Source organism: Pelobates fuscus, chromosome 3 (assembly GCF_036172605.1).
Source record: "Pelobates fuscus isolate aPelFus1 chromosome 3, aPelFus1.pri, whole genome shotgun sequence".
Classification (NCBI taxonomy): domain Eukaryota; kingdom Metazoa; phylum Chordata; class Amphibia; order Anura; family Pelobatidae; genus Pelobates; species Pelobates fuscus.
In genome coordinates this window covers 76,272,302-76,294,673 of record NC_086319.1, presented here as the reverse complement: position 1 = coordinate 76,294,673, position 22,372 = coordinate 76,272,302, and the positions used below count along the sequence as shown (strand labels likewise).

General features: G+C 41.7%; 1 protein-coding gene across 1 annotated transcript; it reads left to right on the top strand.

Annotated features, from left to right (window-relative positions):
• The first annotated feature begins 7,598 nt into the window (after positions 1-7,598).
• ACTR6 (actin related protein 6) lies at positions 7,599-20,414 on the top strand. Its single transcript, XM_063445192.1, has 12 exons — positions 7,599-7,763; positions 8,223-8,413; positions 10,483-10,600; positions 11,080-11,148; positions 11,791-11,914; positions 12,492-12,627; positions 12,716-12,772; positions 15,865-15,963; positions 16,046-16,124; positions 16,642-16,813; positions 19,383-19,521; positions 20,173-20,414. Exons 2-12 carry the CDS (start codon positions 8,247-8,249, stop codon positions 20,300-20,302), a joined length of 1,290 nt encoding a protein of 429 aa, XP_063301262.1. The 5' UTR covers positions 7,599-7,763; positions 8,223-8,246; the 3' UTR covers positions 20,303-20,414.
• Positions 20,415-22,372: the final 1,958 nt, after the last annotated feature.

Below are 22,372 nucleotides of genomic sequence, written 5' to 3'. Positions count from 1 at the left end.
TCAACTGTCTTCGACATGTTAATGGCTTTCTTTCCTCCGGCTTTCATGCCAGCAATTATAGCGTCTCTATAGGCTCTGAGTTGAACCATATCAGCACCATTTACGTTCCAATCGGGATCAGTGTTGGGATAATGTGTTGCGGCCCATGCTGCTGGATTAGCTTGGTTCAAAGCACGGGCTCTATCCTCTAATGCTTTAATGGCTGCTTGATTTATTCTTGTCCTTTCCTCATTGTTAAATAAAGTCATTAATAACTGCTGGCAATCAGCCCATGTCGGATTATGCGTCTGTACTATTGAGGTGAACAGATCAGTCATGGCTTGTGGTTTCTCAGTATACGAGGAATTATGGGTCTTCCAGTTTAAAAGGTCGGTAGTGGTGAAAGGGACATATACGAAGACAGGGTCAGCGTGTGCCATTTGACCTGCGGCATCGATATAAGCTGACCCGGGATTTAAGCGAAGAGGCATCTGATAGTGCTTTAATTGTTGGGCACCAGTCAACTGTCGGGTTTGGATGGGGCTACGTAGGGAAGCGTCAGTCATGGGTTCCGGTCGGGGAGATATAGGGTATGGGGATGTGGGAGGTTGGTTTTGGGAAAAGGTAGTGAATAGAACACTTCGGGCCGAGCTAGATGAAGCTTGACCGGAAGTCTGAAGTGGCGCCAAATCAGGATATTCGTTTCTAATGGGGGTGGGTTCTGGTTCCGGAAGGGGAGATTTAGTACGAGGGGGGGTGGATCCTGTACTGGAGGAGGAAGCGGAAGTGGATGAGGGTAATGAGGGAAGGGTTACAGGACTTCCTGTATTTGCGTCACTTCCTCTTACCGGAAAGTAAGGGGGCGGCAAAGGGATCTCGGACTCAGGGGGCGTGTCCAAAATGGGCCTAACACCAGCCCTAGTGGACGAACAAGTCCTAGCTACCATGAGGCGACACTGTTCCTCGTGGCATGTCCGGAGCCATTTTGGCGAGTCATTTACGGCCTGTCTCCAACAATCAATATAAGGAAACTGGCCGTAAAGTTCAGGCCTACCTGATACAGCCACGTGTAAGCGCTGTACCAGAGTTGGATCCAAACTGCCACGTGGCGGCCATGCCGCAACCAAAGTAGGCCACTCCCTAGTGCACAAAGTAACCAAACGTACAGGGGACATCTTAACCCCAAAATCACAAACTTTGAATCCCTTTTTAAAATTCTTAACCATACATCCTAAGGGATCCGGAATCGTTGACTGCGACGCACCCATATTTAACAGTGGAACGTCGTCGACAACGATTACTATACACGCGTACTATTCAACAGTCACACCCGTTTCCTCTGGCAACAGCACCACGTGGTATGGTTACCAAGTGAAACGTACACAATAACAATAAACACTCAGGGAATTCCCATACACACACAGCTGCTACACCAGTCACTATATAATCAATATTATGCCCTTTGGCGTAACTACACAGTCACCCACGCTATAATTCTCTATATACGAATTACCCGTCTATAACACACCCCAGTAACATCGTCTTTTACAAATAGCGGTTACAGTACGGTTAGCATAGGTCAAAGCACAAGTTAAGGTCACAATACAATTATTAGTGGTTATGGTGTTAAACATGCAATGGACGACAATGATTAGTACTTATTATACAGTGTCAGTAAATATACAGGGTTATGGTACCGTGCACTATAATACAGCAACACACTATTAACACTCTCGCTAGACGGCTGAGCTCGCGCTATCTAACAAGATATACACTTTACTAAAACAATCGTTAACACATTTACAATTCCCAACTAAACTATTGGCCAGTACCTTGAATGGACTACCTAAAACTATATACACCCGTTTTGGTTAGCCACACTGCCCAATCACCACATATACATAGCGAGCTAGAGATCCGAATTTACACAGGCGCCTCTTAGTCGCACTATACAACGAGCTAGAGATCCGAATTTACACAGGCGCCTCTTAGTCGTACTATCAAAAGTCTAGTGGGTTCCAAATTTACACGCCTTCCCACTTAGCCCAGATAGGATGAGAACTAGCGAACCGAATTTACACAGGCGCCGCTTAGTCTCCCGGTCCCTCCGACCTAGCGAACGTAATATACACCCTAGAACGCTAGTCTAGACAAGACACCGGTGTCCGGCTAGGGCTATCTTACACCTGGACCCCGCCTGACTAACCAAATCAAACGGTCTGACTAAAGAGCGTTCGATCGAGCGGTGCGCCTTCGCTCCTTCCCTCCGACAGAGGGGGCAGATACAGATTCAAAAACCCCTTTGGGCCTACCGCACAATCGGTATACCCCTAGCGGGTCCTGCCGTCTAAAACAGCAGTTATCTTACCTCCTCGTTCCTGAACCTGAGTTCACACTCATCGACGGGGACACCCCAGCACTTCTCACGTAGAGGCCGATGATCTCCTGGACAACAGACCAGTGGCGCCGAGACGAAGGGAGGTCCACGCAGAAGTTCAGGGGTGCAGCCGTAGAGAACGTGGGCAAAGATAGACCGTCTCACGCCTCTGCCTCTCAGCTACCGTTGAACGATGAGCTTCCCGGCCAACGCACCAAATGATACCGGAGAAACTGACGGAAGCCAAGCACAGAGAGATGGACACAGGTTTCTTCAGGAAGGAAGAGATTCTTTATTGGATCACCGATCGGGACTCAGAGGGACTAGCGTCACCAAAATACAGCAAAGTCTGAGTACTGAATACATAGAGTACATTCCTTATATAGCACTGTAGCTCCTCCCACAATTAACTACACCCACACATACCCTTAACCTATTTAATGAATAGAGTCTAAACTCATCCATCCGGTCTAACCACGTGGCTCATCTGATACAAAGGAGAGGGACGCGTAATTCCAGTTCTTACATTCCTGCACCTGGTCAGTACAGTGATGACAGTATCTTAGCTACGTGTAATTAACCAACTGATACTACAAACACATATACATACATATGCCTTGTGGCAATCTTAGCCTGCTAAACTTGTATTTTACTGGAATTACATCACAGTCTAGCAACTAACTTTTTGCTGTACATGAAATACATCCTTCCCTTACCTCAGGGGTCCTCAAACTCCGCCCCTTCCAGATGTTGCTAAACTACAACTCCCATGATTCTTTTAATTACATAGATAGCCAGAGAATCATGGGAGTTGTAGTTCAGCAACATCTGGGGGGCCGGAGTTTGAGGACCCCTGCTCTTACCTCCTGTGTCCCTTTACATCACTCCCTCTAGAATGTAAGCTATTTTGAGCAGGGCCCTCAACACCCACTGTTCCTGTGCGTCCAGCTTGTCTTCCTGCAGATACATGTCTTTTAAACCACCTATTGTAAAACGCTACAGAATTTGTTGGCACTGTATAAATAATAATCACCATTCTGGTGGGTGGTGTATGAAAAGGACTGGGTTGCACTATGTAGGGTACTAGGACAAGAAGCAAACCAAAAAATAGAAATTCAAAGGATTTGCCTTGCTTTGTTGCTTTTGTCCCTGCAGCATCTGTGTGTTATTAGAGGGCAGCATTTATTCCTGGAGAACTGCATGGTTTATTATTATTTTTGGCAATTATATAGCGTTAACTTATTCTGTGGCGCTTTACAATAATATAAAAAGGGTAATTTAATAATAAATGAGACAAAATAAATTTTTTTACCGGAACAATAGGTTAATGAGGACTCTACGTAAACAAGCTTATTCTATCTGACAACTTTCAGGGGTTTATTTACTTATTTTAGAAATCTGGATTCTTCTGCTCCATAGCAACTACAGCGCGTTAAATGTTTGTGGGAGCAGGAGTGTCGAGGTCTGTCTTACCTTTAGGGGTTACTGTTTTCTAACAGCTTGACCCTGGAATTGGTCCACTGTACCTGAGCCCACTGCCCTCTAACTTCCTTTCACCATGATACTATAATATCAGTCATCCCAAGTCTCGAGGAGGTTACGGAAGATTCACACATTTTGAATGTGGCTCCCTGACACCCGCAAATCATATATAATCTTCTCTAAATCACACACTGTATACAATGTATGTCAGATCATGTGTGAGTGATTTCCAGGATATTGTTTAAGACCCAAAGGTGGCAGTTTAATTGTTGCGCCTGGCCAGTCACACCTTCCCCATAACACTTACATTGAGCTGAAGTTGTTATGGGGATGTTCCTTTAACCCCTTAAGGACACATGACATGTGTGACATGTCATGATTCCCTTTTATTCCAGAAGTTTGGTCCTTAACCCCAAACTTCTGGAATAAAAGGGAATCATGACATGTCACACGTCATGTGTCCTTAAGGGGTTAAGGGGTTAAATGCACCAGAATGCATGGTTTGTTAAAAATGTTCCAGGTATCCTGGATCCAATATGCTGGGTTTGGACTGGCATATCACTGTCCTGAATTATTAATCTGGTATTCTACTTTTTGAGGATATTACAGGAAATCAGAAAAATGGTCATGCTTACTGGCATGTTATTTTTTTCTTTAAGTTCTTATTTAGCTCTGTGCTCGTGTGTAGATTGTTGGGGGACATACTCATGGATTAGCAAAACAACGGCATTTTCCTTATATAAAACCAGTGATTTTCAATAAAGGTTCACAACTGATTTAGAAGATTCCCGTGTCCAGTAGAAAACCAATAAAACATAGGTGTGAATCACTTGGAAAGTAAAAGTTTTGCAAATTTAGCAAACCATGAACTTAAGCAGATTCACTGCAGTAGAATGCACATTTGCAAAATAAGTGAACCTGTTTTTGCAGGTGAAAGTACAGGAGTCTACACTCTTACAGTACAAAATCCAAATTGTAAAGGAAAACAGGAGAAATCAGATGTTGCTTTTACTCCCTTACATCATAGACAGCAGTGTAAAGGTTAGTAATAATAGAGCAGATAGGTAGCCCCTAAGGCCACAATCACATTAGGATTACCCCATAGGAAAGCATTAAATCAGAGTTTTAGCTGATGGTGAATGTCCTCATGCAAAGCGTGAGGGCATCCAGCGTCATTTAGCAGACCAAAAGTCTGCTAAGGACCTGGAAGTGCCTCTAGTGGCTGTCTGCTAGACAGCCGCAAGGGGTGGAGTTAACTCTGCAAGGTAATTATTGCAGTTTATCAATAACTGCAGTAATTACAGTTACAGGTTTAAGGGGACAGGGGCACCAAACCCAGACCACATCAATGCGATAAAATGATCTGGGTGCCTATAGTGTCCCTTTACATGATAAATTGCTCTAAAATGGCTTAATTAATAAAGCAGTCAACGTATCATAACAGTAATGATGCCAGGAGTCTCCTTGCATGGTTGAACACTTATAGATAGAAACGTTCATCCTCTTAAGGTTTCTTTCCATCCAGCTTATCAGCATTCCCCCCCCCCCCCCCCCTCTCTCATAGATACAGGTACTGGTTGCTGTTTCTTTGCATTTTATCCCATTTTATGTTATTGGATATAACTGAGTTACCTGTACAATGTGGGGTCTGTGAGATTATTTTGTTTGCTATATGGAGTAGTCGAAGTACCATAACCATGGAAATAACAATTGCAGGAGTCTCCTTGCGCTGTCCCACCGTTATAGGTAGAAATGTTTTTAAAGGGTTTGACACAAATAGTGGGTCCAGCTTGTCCAAGTTTGTCTGGATCAGAGTGTCAGCTGTGAAGCTCAGCCAATAAACTCCACCCAAAACATAGCCAAAATTGGTAATGCTAATGCAGATGGGGAACTTCCACGTTAGCTTTATCTCTAATAAGCAGCCAGACTGTGGGTGCATGTAATTGGTGACGATCCATTTGAAAACATTCTGATGTAGTGGCTATAATGCTTAGTGTGTCCCTTTTAACCATCACACTGGTACATCAGGGTTAACCCCTAAAGAGCAGCAAAATCTGGATGCCAAAAGAACACTGTAGGATCAGGAATACTAAGGAGTATTTCTGACCCTATAGTGTTAACAACACATTTTAGACACCCAGTCACCCCTTGCCCCCTTTAAAATAAAAACTCTCCTTTATCCCGCTGCCACTGGCCCCACCACCGATCCACCTACTTGGCTGAAGTAATCTAAACTGATGATCTCAGTCAATCCAATGCTTTGAATGGATTGACTGAGGTGGTTTTGGCGATTGTCTATCTCTTGAGTTTAGCTCCACTAAGCGAAATAACCAGGATGTAACAGGACTTGTTGGCTGATTGACAGATGGGGGATATAACAAGGTTAAATGGAAACTATAGGCATCTAGACCACATTATCTCATTGGGTTTTAGAGAAACTGCAATGTTTACAGGGAAACTCCTTTCAATCCCTTCTATCGCTTACCCGAGCCCAGCGCCGATATCCCTCAGAGCTAGTTTAGGTTCCTCCTTTTGGTGGGGGAACCCTAATGCGCATGCATGGCGATCGCATTGGAACTTACCCCATAGGCAAGCATGGATAATGCTTTCCTTTTGAGGTTTTAGGTGACGCTGGACGTGTCGCACACTCGTATTGAATGCTCCCTCCGCTGTAAAGTCACAAGAGGAGGAGACCGAAGCAGCTCAGAGCTGGAATCAGGTAAGAGAAAGAAAGAACACATTCATGGCCGGGGGTGGGGGGCATGGAGGCAGAGGGACACAATAGTGTTCCTTTAGTTTATAAAAGTAGCAAATTCTATTTAAATCTGCACTTTTTGTAAAATGAAAAGAGGATGCAGCAAGCTGAAGTGCTTTAGGGTTCTAGCATGTCCTTTTAAAGGAACACTCCGGTTACCATAACAACTTAATCTAAATGAAGTTGTTATGGTGCAAGGAAGCCCCCAGACTCACTCTTACCCTTTCTAAAACAGTTTAACCCCAAAGTTTGCCTCCAGCACCAGTGTGCTGATGCCCCAGGTGGCATCTGGCTTCTGAATCTCACTTAAAGGAAGCGTGGAGTGCTGCAGGGTAGATGCATTGCTGTTTATGTTTCTTTTTTATCAGTGGGAAACTACTGATTGGAAGCTACCACTCTAAGTCAATCAGCAACGCCCCTGCCTGGCTGCACTCCGCATTTCCTGTAACTGATATTCAGAAGCCGGATGCCTCCTGGGGGATCTGCAGATAGGCACTGGAGGCAAACTTTGGGCTTAAACTGTTCGAGAATGGTTTCACCCTTATGGGTAAGGGTTGCGACTGCAATCCTCCTGGCACCATAACAACTTAATTTAGATTGTTATTATGGTGACCAGAGTGTTCCTTTAACATTTTTCCAGAACGCATCTTGATAAAAAGGTGACACTAAAAATAGATTTAGCTACAATGACGCCACTTTGAAAATAGTGCAGCAACGTTATATCACTGTAACATCACTCGCAATATTACAGTGCGGTGTAAGATATTGAGATCAAGTGGTCTGGGTGCCTATAATAACCCTTAAACTGTGCTGAAACACCATTGGAATGACGTTAATCCATTTAATGGACGCAGCTTGATTTTTACATTTTACTAAACAACAATAGACACTAACAACCTACATTTAAAAGCATACTGGAGTTAAGAATTTACAAATACTTTTCAGTCAGCTTATAAAAACTAAATGTAACTTCTTTTGAGTGCTGACCTACATACCCCCATGGACTTGTGCTATCCAGGGATTTATTGGATCTACTTAGCTTCCACTGGAAACAATTGGAAAGCTAGGATTGGCTGACAGATGTCAGCTACTTCCTGGTTTTGATGAGAGCACACTGCAGGAAGCAGAAAACCCTGGGGACTTGCAGCAAACAAGAGAAACTTCAATAAGGCAAGTATCTTTTTATTATTTATTTTGCCATTTTTAATGCATTACCTGTACAAGGCATTTAAATAAGGTTAATCACCAGAGTGTACTGTCTCTTTAAGTACTGATTTGGTGGATACAATGTGTACAAAGTGCACAGATACACTCTTTAAACACGCTTCAGCATGCTTGCGACTCCACATTGCAATGTAAAGTAGTAGGCTACCCTATAAACTTCAACGAAAGCAATTTATTTTGCAAAAACATCTCTCAGAACTTACAGCAGAGAAATAAAAGGGGCAGGTGAAATTTTTTAATATAAAGTTTTGTGATATGCTAATTTTATATGCATAAAACATTTTTTTAATTGATCCTGATAGCAGTCACGCTATATTGTGGTCAGATCTCCCTCTATATCCTATTAGCCATAGAATCTGATAGAACGCTAAACACATTACTAATATCTCCCCGTCCTCCTTACAGAGAACCACGCTTCCCTATCCCACAATGCACCGGAGGGAGCTGCGCCGCTCTGGCACTCTGCAGACCATCGAGCTCCCTGGCTCGGGCTCCTCCGTGCACGATCTGTTCGGGGTAACCAGAGAGATGACCACGCTGGTACTGGACAATGGCGCGTACACTGCCAAGCTGGGATACAGCCACGGGCAAGCGAGGTGCGGCCATTAACCCCTGCATTGCCAGTGCTAGGGGAAAAAAAAACACACATCTGTTTTGGATTATTTACTAAACGTCGAAATGAGGGGGGAATTGGGATCTGAATGTTAGATATTGGGATAAAATGACCATGTTTGGTTGTGAACTATTGCAGAGTTGGATAATTTGACCAAATCAGCATTTTTTTTTTTTTTTTTGTTCAGTAGAATTCAGTGTTTAGTAGATCAACCTCAAAGATGCATTTTAGGACGAATTGGGAATCTTCATCAAGCCCGCTATGTTTCCAGATCCGATATGGTGGCCCAAAATGTGATATTCACTGTGCAATTGTTACAATTCAGTGTTTTGTTGTTGACATAAAGGGACACTATAGTCACTACAGCTTAATGTAATAGTAATGGTGTTTATAGCCTGTCTGATTTTTAGAGAAAAGGCAATGGTTACATTGCTGCCTAATAACAACATTAGGTGCCATCACGCAGACCGCTACTAGAGGTTTTTGGAAAAAATTAAAGGGACACTGTAGGCACCCAGACCACTTCAGCCCATTGTAGTGGTCTGGGTGCAAATTATCATCACCCTTAACCCAGAGCATGTAGTGTTTTTATAAACTGCAATAATTACCTGCTATGGTTAACTCCTACTCTAGTGGCTGTCTACCAGACAGCCATAGAGGGACTTCCAGGTGCTTAGACGACTTTTGGTCGTCTAAACGATGCTGGACGTCCTCACGCTATGCATGAGGACTTCCAACATTGCCAGAATCTCCAAAGGAAAGCTTTGAATAATGCTTTCTTATGGAAAAATCCTAATGCGAGCGTGGCCATTGCCGTGCATGCGCCATAGGTCTCCCCCGCTGGCAGCAGGGGAGGTGCGTGGGCGTAGCTGAGCCAGCACCGAGGGACATCGGCACTGGACCCAGGTAAGTGACAAAAGGGGTTATTAACCCCTCCTGCACCATGGGGGGTAGGGGGTAGAAGGGGCTTGACAGAGGGGTATAGTGCCAGGAAAACAAACTTGTTTCTCTTTAAAGCTAAAATAGCCAAGCTGTTATTATCCTTGACTCTTCTTGTATTTCAATTGGCTACAGTTTTTGTAGTTTAGTAGATGGTGGCACTAGTGACGGCTGCATGGATTGACAATTCTAGAGGGCGGTAGCTCCACCCAGTGTCAAGAAATATCAAGGTGTTGGAAAATTACAAAAGAAAAAGACAAAGTCCCTACTTATTTTCCGGTATATCTCTAGAATGGGTTGGAATTTCAACACAGTCATTCTAAGTATTTCATAAAGATTCTGTATTTATGAAATACTGATTTTTCAGGTGGGGGTGACCAAAAGTCACCAAAGGACCTGGAAGTCACTCTGCCTGATAGACAGCCACTAGAGGTGGAGTTAACTCTCAAAAGTAATCATTGCAGTTTTTTTAAAAAAAATCCTCCTGTCTGAACCCAGTCATCACATGTCACAATTGCTCAGATTTGACAAAAGTTGACAGTGGAGCTCTGCCATCGTCAACTTTTATCATCCCCAGATTTACCATAAGACAAAGTAGTTCTTTAGGATTGTGTTGGAATTGCAGTAAAATTTCAATAGTCAGGACCAGTATTTCAAAAGATTGTATCTTATGAAGTACTGAAAAGTGACAGTGTTGCTTTAATTGTAAATAATGTCAAAAAGTAATCCAATTTTTGGATTACTTGTTTGGTTTAGTCAAAAGCTCTGCCCTTTTTCTAAAGTCCCAAACGTTATTCTTGTCCTTGGTTTCCACTAGAGAATGCTAATTTTTTTTAAATTTTTTCCCTCCTCACTTCTGATTGAGTTTATTCCCTGAACCAGTGACCCTGAGAGTGTTTAAATATTAGAAAGTGATGTGAATGTTAGATTTGTGTGGAAATATTCTTTAATAATAGGCACACGAAACTAGTCCATAGATATGTTGCAATGTGTAACATTTTTGTTCTAATGTACAAAACGTACTGCTAAAATATTTGTAATTGTTTTGAGATTGTCTTGTCCTGTACACTTAGTAAATTCCTTTTTAATCTTACTAAAACTCTGTTTTTACAGCATCATTCCTAACTGTCAGTTCAGATCAAAGACAGCTCGTTTGAAAACATTTACTGCTAATCAAATTGATGAAGTTAAAGATCCATCTGGGCTCTTCTATATTCTGCCATACCAGAAGGTATTATTACTGATTTCTAATGTCTAATTCACAGTAACAGATGCATGCATAGTGCCTAGGCAAAAAGTCCTCAGTACAGCAAGAGAGGGGAGCCAGTATACCAGGTGCCCAACTTTGGTGTTAAACTGTTTAAATGAAATTAGTTATTAAATACAGTATTTAATTGTGTGTGTGTGTGTGTATATATATATGTATACACACACACAATTAAATACTGTATCTTTCACAAGATACATTGAGTTGTAATAGGCTTCACAATGTTCCTGTGATGTTTTGATTTAAATATCTTGATCTAACTTTATCTAATTTCATACGTGAGGCTGCTGTGCACTAGCAGGCAATTAAAATCAGGAGATGATGCCATGAAATATTATCACTAGATGTAAATACTTCCCTACTATTGCGTTTTCCCACAATGCAGCTGTGATATTATTTTTATTTATTTTGAATTAAACTTTAACTTTTTAACATTATTGTAGGGTTACTTGGTGAACTGGGATGTCCAGAGACAAGTTTGGGATTATCTTTTTGGAAAGGAAATGTTCCAGGTAAATGATGTTGTTTAATATTTTTAACCTTGAAGAAAACATCTTGTGATGTCCGACATCAATAAGACACGTGGAATAAGAGGAAACAAATCCTATAGTGTAGTGAATTATTATATCTAGCATAAAACTTATTACTCAAAAATAAAATGCAGCCCAACCTCCGGTCGCAAATATGGACAGTTCCTCCATGGGCTTAGTTGCAGGACCTCCCTGAAGAGTTACTGAGCCTCATTGCTCCTGGCTGAATAAAACTCCAAACTCTTCATGGTTTATATGTTTTCTTTATGGACTTTGGCAAGAGTGCAAGCTACTTATTTTTCTTGGAGAGGTTCTTTAAATATATGCATGTGCTTATAAGTTAGGTAGCAGGATGTATAAATGGCATAGCATGTTCTCTATGTAGAGCTTACCATGTACATTTTCATGAACAGTGATCTTCACATAGACTATGTTTAGCATGCACAACCGATTGCTACTGGCTTGTTTTTATGTAGCAATGTTATTGTAATATCAGCTGGTGCTGTTTAGACTCCCCTACATTTAATAAAATAATACCATGGTTTTATTTGTAAAGATTTTTAGCTTTTTCTCCTGTTAATAAGATTTCAAATATTTTTTGTGAATATGTCTTTGAATTAATAGGTGGATTTTGTAGATACCAACATCATTATCACCGAGCCCTATTTTAACTTCTCTTCAATACAAGAGTCGATGAATGAGATATTATTTGAAGAATATCAGTTCCAGGCAGCTCTCCGAATTAATGGTGAGCGTCTTTTGCCGTGTGACTTTGTAGACTGTTCCACCTATATGTACAGTCAAATTTTAAAGATACGTGGCAGGATTCTTAGGGAGGTATATGCACTTTGAGGTCTATTTTGTCAGTATGACACATCTATCAAAATTAAAGCTTTAGGTACAGAACCCTAGCACCATAAACGCTTCCGTAAGCTAAAGTGGCTATGGTGCATAGACTGTCCCTATTAACACTGGCAATTGAATAGCATGTAATCCTTTGAAAGCTATTGGAAATACTCTATCCACATACCAGATATATTCTAATCTGCAATACAATCCATCGTTTAGCCTGCAATCCTGTAACCATGAATCTTGTTCTGGTACGTCTGTTTAATTTCCACTAAAAACTTATACAACCTTAAATGCAGCTGTGAATTAGATTGGTATTGTGAGTCGCTTCCACATTTCAAGTCTTTTTCAGTGTTTTTTTTTTTTTTTTTTTTATAAATATTTGAACCTTTTTATCATGTTGTTGTAGTTTGACTATTACATTTATTTCTTGGTTTTGAGGTATCAGTAAAGTTGGGTCCGATTTTTATTTGCAGGTGGAGCTCTAAGTGCACACAGATATTTTCGGGACAACCCATCAGAACTGTGTTGCATCATTGTTGATAGTGGTTATTCCTTTACACACATTGTGCCGTATTGTCGAAGTAAGAAAAAGCAAGAGGGTATAATAAGGTAAGTTGGGTTATGGAGACGCATGCATATAAAAAGAGGCTTTTACCAAGTTTGACTCCCTTCATCATTTTTTTTTTTTTCTTTCTAGAATAAACGTTGGTGGAAAACTATTAACTAACCATCTAAAAGAGATAATTTCATACAGGTAAAAACGTGTTTTGTACTGCAGTAGTCTTTTGTGACATCAATTGTTAAATCTTTTTAATGTACTTTTGAAAAAAATGCATCATATCACAAGTAAACACGTATTGTGCTTTTCAGTGTTTTATTTAATGGTGTAAATCTCACAGTTGTGACAGATCCCCCTTTAATAAACTCTTATAACGGTGTCCCTTTAATAAAAATAATGCAGGCAAGTGAATAGATGGCTGATTATTGGCAATCTATTCTTGTTTGACAAATACTATTAATGATTCCATACCCAGAAATACTAGTTCTCTGTTATTGTTTATTTGTTGTTGTTGTTGTGCGCGTTTGTGTTTATTATTATTATTATAATAATAGGATTGTACAATAATCTCATGGAAAAATAACACTTGCGGCGGAGTCCAGCGTCTGACCTGAAGGGCCACAATCCTGCAGAGCTCCGTACAAACGACATAAAATCATGCCAATCTAGGACCCCTCAGCGCCATCGAAACGCATAACCACTTCCTAGGGTACCCCACGAAGACAGGCAACCCACTAATGCAAGGCACCACTTTCACTCTCACCTCTCACCTCACTACAGGAGGCAGAACCATTCCTGCGGGTACTGGGGATCCTCCAGTGACCACAGCAACAGGCCACCCCCTCGATGTCGCACTCCTGGGTCCCGGAGAGAACAACGCTCTTCGTGCGCAGAAACACAGAGAGAAGAAGGGCTCGGACTTGAACTGATGCATCGATATTATGCTCACACTGGGCGCAGTACCGATAGGCCCTCGGTGGCTTCAATGGCATACCGCAAGCTTTTACCATCCATGCGAGCGTCACAAGCACTCACAAGCTCCAGAATACCACCCCCCTGCAACACCATGGTTAGGGGTCACAATCCCACCCAGCCGACTCCACAGCAGGTCTCCCGGCTACCCGGTAATAGCAGTACGACTAGAGACGCGACTCACACACACCACTACACCCACTCACAACCAAGAGCGGACCTGCTGGCCCCGGATAGCCTTACCCTAAAAACTTAACAGACCCCAACTAAGAGGAGACACACTCACACACTACCTGCTACCCTCGGTCCCGGCAAATCTGCACTATTGACAACTGAACAACAGGCAAACCACTGACGACCAAATGCGGTCCACTTACATTCTGACCCACTGTACTGCAATTTTTTTTTTTTTTTTATATCTTTATTTTTCTTGTGCATGTAAAAACAATGAACATTTTTCTTGCAATGCCACAACAGCATTGACAAGATAATTAGAAACAATGGGTTTGACCTGGCATTGCGGCTTGACGGCACATTTTATAATATCAGGCTAGAGCTGGAGAAGTGTAAAAACATGAGAGATTTTTTAAAACTAATATAATTTGCATCAACTTCTGTTAATATCACTATGGGTCTTTAAGGTGAGAGGACTTAAACATGTTAAACTGCGCTAACCGCAACAGCGTTGTTAGTCCTAATTGTGCATGGGTGAGAGGTCTGCATTGTATAAACAACAGGTCTGATTTGAAAAAGCACAGTTTAGGTATAGCCTTGAGGCTCATCACATGCGCGCCTAGTCTTGGTGCTGGGTTTGCATTTATGAGTTATAGCGATGCACGGCATGGGAGACCCAAAGCACAGCTAAGTTAGTGCGTGAGAAATGTGAGCGTAAGTGGTGAGAGGAGAGACAAAGCATGAGCTAGCCAAAACATTTAAACATCAACTGGTGGCTAATAGACATGGGTAACACTGCCATGCATCACTAGCAATGGAGGAGTGATCTTTTACAGCAGCAAGCCTGGCATGCCAGCACAGTCCAGCAGTCAGTTAACCTATACCCCGGCTGGGCTGTAAGCTTCCAGGTGAAGCCACTTCATGCAGGGCTGCCAGCGGCCCATCCGGCGACAGGTTGTCAATGCTTGCTGGTGCGTGCTGGTTCTTCTGGAGGACCAGGGCTTTGGCTGCGGTTGTGGCCTTGTGTGGATACCTCTTGGTGGTTTCCGTGTTCTCGCTTTGAGTGAGGTGTGCTGTTTGGTCCATCGCCATATTGGGACTTTCCCCGCTGATGGAGCTGAGAGCTTAGGAGGTGAACTCTGCGGCAAGCAGTAGGTGTTCGTTGGTGGAGGAGCAGGGCGGCTCATCAGCCGCTCCAGTCGCTTCCAGAAGTTGGAGAAGTGCCGGTCCAGCCTGGAGAGGATGTCTTCTCGGTCAGTGCTGGTTTGTGGCGACCACGCGGTGTCCGCCATATTGGGTACAGTGCCGCTTTCTCCTGTCGCCCGGGGCACCCCTGTTGGAGCTGGGTATTGCTCCTGGTGGGGACCGGGATCACCCCCCCGGTCCATAGGGGGGGAGTAACAGGGCCCTGGTATGTACTTGGCAGCTTTCTGGCTTCTCCGGTTCCGGGGTTCGGCCGCGTCCCCTGTCTGGTCTACACCAGGCTGCATCTGCCACGCTGGAGTCATAAGTCCGCCAACAGGTCCTCGAGCGATTCTCAGCTTGGTTGATGTGTTGGGTATAAAGGGCTTCGCTTGGGTTCCCCCATTTTGAGCAGTAACAGGCTTAATCATGCGTTTATTCAGAGTCATGGAGGAGCTCTTCCAAGGCACGTCTGTTCTCCATGGCGGTCAGGCCCCGCCCCCCTGTACCGCAATGTTATCGTTGTTATAGTTAAATTTGTTTTCTTTTTTTTTTTCATGTACACTACCGATAGAGCAGCGTGCACTATCGCAGGTCATGCGCTTACACACGACCGCACTTGCTAGACGAGCCTGCTAACGGTAACAAGCCACTAGTGGCCTTAGTTGGGTACTGACCCTGTCTTAACCAGCCTGACTTTCACACCACACCACTAAAAACAATGTGCACAATTAGCTGATATCACATAATGTACCTGTATGATGCATATTTTCCTGACTGCTCTGTGTTATCAAATGTTGATCGCTACTCCCTGGTGGCTGTTGGGGCCACACAGGCTGTACCTTGTATTATCATGCACGGCAAAAAAAAGAATGATAAAAATATATAATATATATATTATAATTTGCTTGAGCCAGTTGTCCATTTATGTAATTGTTATGAATTTGTTTGTTTTGCAGACAGCTACATGTAATGGATGAAACCCATGTAATTAACCAAGTAAAAGAGGATGTGTGCTATGTATCTACAGACTTTTACAAGGATATGGAGACGGCAAAGTATGTGATTTAATGGTGTCAGTATCATAGACATTTAATGTCATTATCTATAACACTTCCTAATAGAACATATTTCTTTCAGACTGAAAGGGGAAGATAACTCTGTTATGGTAGATTATGTGTTGCCCGACTTCAGCACAATCAAAAAAGGGTATGTTAAGGTAAGTAATTGTACTATATTTTATTTATCTGTCTCTTTTCCCTACCCTTCTGCATTCCTTCTTTTTATTATTTATTATTATTTTTCTGTGAATAATCCTTTATAGTACCTGAGCTAATTAAGATATAGAAAAGCACAGTAATGTTTTACCGATGTCCGAGGAAAGGCCATCAACTCAAAGATGGCAAATTATCTTTAAAGGAACACTACACAAACATAAAGCACTTCAGCTTTCACATATGGACAGTTTATAAAACCGATGAATAGAAATGTGTGAAAACATACAGCTGCATTGTTGGACTAAAAGCAGAACTACTGGAGATTGAGAGGAAGGAGTGCTCTTATGGAGCAAAAGTAATATAAAAGAAAAATAATCAAAAACCAAAAACGCACTACATAAATATCTGACCTTTTCTCCACTCTTCAGTGAACATATGACAATGCAGTGAGTGTAATATATATATATATTTATTTCATGTTTTTTTTTAGTTAAATGTTCTGTTTTATGGTTTTAATAGCCCAGGGAAGAAATGGTGTTTAGTGGCAAGCCCACGGCTGGGGAGCAAATACTACGGCTGACAAATGAGAGGTTTGCGGTTCCTGAAATCCTTTTCCATCCTTCAGACATTGGGATTCAAGAAATGGGCATTCCAGAAGCCATCGTACATTCCATTCATAATCTTCCAGAAGGTATGTTGGTAAATTAATTTCTACCCATACACAAAGCCTTAATAAAATTAGTAGTCCTTGTCAAACTCTCATTTTAATATTATATATTCATTTCGGCTTCATTGGGTTCACAACAATACTTCAGTTCTTGTACTGTGCAGTTAGACACAATGGGAGGAGAGTCATAGATGTTTCAAAAAGAATAATGCTGTATGGTTCTAACCAATGGTGTTTTCTAGAATCAAAGTTGCTAAACTCGCATTATGTCAAAGGAGCATTATAACCGCTACAAGCAGCTGTAGTAGTTATGGTACTAGTAGCCTCCTGATGCCATTCCTAAGGAGTAAAACCATCTGTGAATGGCTGAGGACTTCTGGTTTAGCTTAAACAATCACATTTTGCTTTAGCTATAATCGTTTTATGCCAAGTTCCAGAATATTTGTTAGCAGAACATCATTGGATGGTTTTACTCCTTACCCTGAGATGCCACCAGGCTACTCCTGGCACAAGAGAGACAGTAGTAGTTATGGTGTTAAGCTTTTTTTTTTTTTTTGTCTTAAATGTTACTCTAACCCTTTCCTTATCTTATTGGGCACTAGCAAGTAGGCATCCCCTTTATAAATATCGATAATGAAGTTAAAAACCTAACTGACAGGCAGCGCCGTGTGATCTGTGCCCCATCTGGTTGCGCCACTCAATTGTTTTTTATTATAAAGTAAACTGTCCAACTTCTCCTCTATAGCATTTTCTTTTCTGCCTTTGGTAAATAGTAAGGTTATTACATCTCTTGGATAGTATGCCTTGCTCACCCTGCAGAGGATTTTCTATAATCTCTGTTAATATAAAACATATACACTAGATTCTGACTTAATCTTTTTATATATGATTAGCTCATGTTATCTTCCATTGATTTTTTTTTTTTTTTTAAAATAAACATTCCTACGATTCACTGGCTGACTGATCAGTCCCTATCCTCTGCTTAGTGCAGGGGGTAGTCAACCTTTTTATACCTACCACTCAGTAACTAAATTTATAGCGCAGGCGCGATTTTTAAAATGTATTTGTGAAGGGTGCTGTGTGTGTATAAAGGATGTAGTTTGTGTGAGTGAGGGGGGGATAGTGTTTGTGTGAAGGGTGCATAGGGTCTATGCTGTGTGTAGGTGGGTGAGATGTGAAAATCTTAGTTTCTCCCCCTCCCTTCTTACCTTTTACCAGGGAGGGGGGGACATAACGCTGCAAGCCCTAGTGGTCCAGTGGTGGCATGTTCACTTTAGCCTGCAGCACCTCCGGCTGCAGCCTGACTCTCCTGTCCTCCTGCGAGCAAAACACTGTATTGGAACATTGCCATGGTAACGTGTAGCAACGCTCCAACCAGTCTGCTTGCGAGACAAACACAGAGCCTCCAAGGCCCTTCCCTCCCTCTGGTGGAACTAAGTGCCAGCGGGCCGTTGAGGGAGTTCTTTGATCTCCTCATCACCCCGAGATCGCCTACAGCAAGGCTTGCTCTGCATGGGCTGGCAGGGGAGATGAAATCGAGGCCCACTGGGTGTTTTCTGCAGAACCCACAACCGTCCTACTGAAATTCCAAACTGCCCACTAGTTGGTGGTATGGACCGGGTTGACTACCCCTGGCTTAGTGGATCACACCTCTCAAATCTTATGAAAGGTTAACAACCTTTGTCATCAGGTTTTAGGGAATTTTGCCATCTTGTTGTGGCAGATCTATCCCAGCTTGTATTTCCTTGTTTGGTGCTTTTAGACACTGAAACATTAAAAGGGAATTTCACATTTACGGTCAAAGTAGCCAAAATTAAAGCATACCTGGCTGAGAGACTTTTTCAAGTTCAGCTATTTTCCACTCAAATATGAACTTTACTTTTAATTCCCAATGAATAAACCCCGAGTGTGAATTAGGAATCCAAACTGAATTTCAAATATTAGGCCAATATAACTATTATCCTAAAATTAATTTGAACTTCACAAATTTTTGACAATTCATACTTTAGTGAATACACGTCTGATTTAATCCTTTGTGGGATTTTTTATTTTTAAACAAAACTTTTTTTGAGAAGGGACACCTTCTCCACAGAACCCAATAGGACACATTACACCAGGACGATCCTCCCTCTCATAAGGGTTATAGTACCTCTTTAAAGAAATTGTCAACAGTGAACTCCCCATAAATCCAATAGGGAAAATACATTATATCTACAGAACATATCAAAGAGCAGTACCATTAAAGGACCAGTAAAGTCACCTAGATCACACCATCTAAATGAAGGGGTCTGGGTGCAGTGGTCCTGTCATTTTTAACCCTGGAATGTAAAACATTGCAGTTTCTCTTTTTCTCTTTTCTTATTTACATGACATGCCGGTCTACCCAAATACAGACATAGCACACTTTGCTTAGCCCCAGAGTGCCATAGTATAGTAGAAAAACAAGTGTGTACTTGCCACCACTGTACTATTCACCCTAGTAAATGTTACAACGATGTCTACTGTGGTGAAAGGGTGAGGAACTGTCACTTTTAGAGGCAATGATTGTTAATGTTTAGTAATTGGTAAAATGCCTTTATTTCCCATCTCCTAGAAATGCAGCCTCATTTCTTCAAGAATATTGTTCTTACTGGTGGAAACACCTTGTTCCCGGGGTTCAAGGAGCGGGTGTTCCAGGAGGTTCGTAAACTCACTCCGACAGACTACGACGTTTCAGTATATTTACCGGAGAAGTGAGTATTGATCCATATTTGAATGTTACATATCACTGCACAGCAGCCATCTCCACCTAGTGTCTTTCATGCATACCTACATGGGATAATTCACTAAATGTAACCTAAAAAAGCAAACCATCAAATACATTTTTCAGTCTTTGAATTTAACTCAAGAAGGGACATAAATTTATACTAGAATTTAAGTAGTACACAGAATAGCTCACAAATGCTTTACTTTAATCGTACTATTATCTAATATATTTAATATATATCCCTTCAAGTTGTATTGTAAATCCTGCTTCCGAGGAGGCCTGCCCAGATCAGGTAAGAAGGAAAACTGTAAAATGGTTTGCCGCATTACCGGAGAACGCACTGGTACAACTAACATAACCACTACAATGGTCTGTACTAATTATGATGGATGCCTAAACCCTTTAAGTTAACACTATTCCTCCCCTCAACCTACAGTTTTCCCGTTTTGCTTCAGAAATATTGCCGTATATGATACCACTGCTGAAGTAAAATTCCTTGAAACCCTGGTTATGCCTATGCTTATGGGATAAGCTTAACCGAGCCACATGATTTTGTTTCACTCCCTGTTTTGGTGAGAGCCTATTGCAATAAATTCAGACGATGTCCATTTTGACACACAGCCATTTTTTCTTCCAGCCCCATTACGTATTCTTGGGAAGGCGGGAAGTTAATCTCTGAAAATGATGACTTTGAAGACATGGTAGTAACCAGAGAAGAATATGAGGAAAATGGACACTGTATTTGTGAAGAAAAATTTGATATATAGTTTGTGTTAAAAAAATTAATCTGTAAATATTTCCGCACTGGCTAGCGTTTGTAAACTCATTTTTTAAGTATTTATTTAATGTAGGTTTCTATTAAAATGTACAAAAATTGTTCGCTTTTGTTTTTGTTTTTTAAGGGACACTAAGCACCAATAGAATAGAATGTTACACACAAGAAAAATATAAGTGGAGCTCTTGTGTACCTGAATGATGAAATTGGAGATGGTACAGATTGTTGAAATAGAAAATATAAATCTGTAAAAAATGCAAAACAATAGTGCAGATAGTATAAAGACCATAAAAAAGGAGCTATGGATGAAAAATTTCCAGCTCACAAGGAGAGAGCCAATAGGTCACCTGGCTCTAGTGTAGAACATCCTTGGATCCTTTGGGGAGATCCACAGTCCTCTTCCGTGTTTTTGAAACCCAGATAGTTGTCCGCAGGGAAATTGAGGGTACTAGTAAATAGATAAATTGATTGGTTAAAAATTAAAATAAAACTAAATCTGATCAATATACTTAAAAAGCAATGGAGTATTCAGTCCAAAACGCGTTTTGCCACAAGCTGGATTCTTAAGTTGGTGAATACTGTGTGACCGAAGGTTCTCTTTTAAACCGTCTCGACTGCAGAATCACCGGCATCTGTCATTTTCGGGAGTTCCATCTGTGCCTCCAATTTTTTCATTCCGGTATACCAGAGCTCCACTTATATTTTTCTTGTGTTTGATTTCATTGTGGGGGTTACGCATTTCTGTGTAGTTTTCCTGCAGTCCTCTAAAATGTTTTGTGGATTTCAGCAGTGTAACCCAGCCTCCTTAGCCACCCACCTCTTACATTTCAACATGTTCCTGATTCCCAGTTTCTAAAAGAAACATACCTTTTGCAGCCAATAAAAATAGAGGCATGCTCACAGCACAGACTGCACTGCAGCTACAGCCAATATGTGCTCTACTCCCTCCCCGTAATGCAAATAAACATTCTCTGTCAGCCAGCATTAACCCCTTCCCTGCCAGCCAACCACCCTACTTACGGTTAACCCTTTTCTTGCCAGCCAACCACTCTACCCAGTGTTAATCCTCCCCTGCCAGTCTCAGTCAACCTCCCTATTACTGTTAACCCTTTTCTTGCCAGCCAACCACTCTACCCAGTGTTAATCCTCCCCTGCCAGTCTCAGTCAACCTCCCTACCCAGTGTTAACCCCTTACCCTCCAGCCTGTTAATTAACCTCCCGAGAGAGAAACAGTCAGACATAGATAGAAATATATTAAACATTATCCCAGATCTAGACTGTGCTGTTTGAATTCTTTCAGTCTGAACTCCTACAAATTTGGAATCTGCATGCCCCGCTGCATAAGGTGAGGGTAAAAGGAGCACATATGAACTGGATCCCAGCTGACCTCATCCAAATGTACCAGTTTCGGGATTCTTTGTGGTTAAAATTTAAGCGTACTGGCTCTATGAATGATCACTGTGCATATAGACAATGGCGAAATATATGCACAAAACAAACAAAATTGGCCAAGGCCCAATATTTCTATGAAAATCTGAATAACATCTCAAACCCTAGAAACTTTTGGAAAGTCATAAATAAACTACAAACTCCCCCAATCCTCCACTGTCAAAGTGGATAACCAAACCCTGCAACTTCCCTTAGATGTAGCAAATGCCTTTAACAATTATTTTGTCAGATGCTCTACTGCCCTGATTGCCAAGCTAATAAATGGCACACATCCTGAAACTACAAATGTGGATCAGGTCTCACTAAATGTGCAAACGCCCAATATAGACAAGTTCATTTTTAGACCTGTACCTGTTAGTGTCATTGAAAAACATCTTAATAATCTAAAAATGAAAAACCAGTCCGGACCTGACCAAATCCCAGCAATGCTGTTGAAGCTCAGTGCACCGGCAATTGCTAAACCCGTCGCAACTCTAATTAACGAATCCTTGGTGTCTCGTTACATACCCAAACTTTGGAAGACTGCGAGAGTAGTGCCGATCCATAAAAGTGGTGACACTACTTTGGTTTCTAACTATCGCCCTATATCAGTGATGGCGAACCTATGGCACGC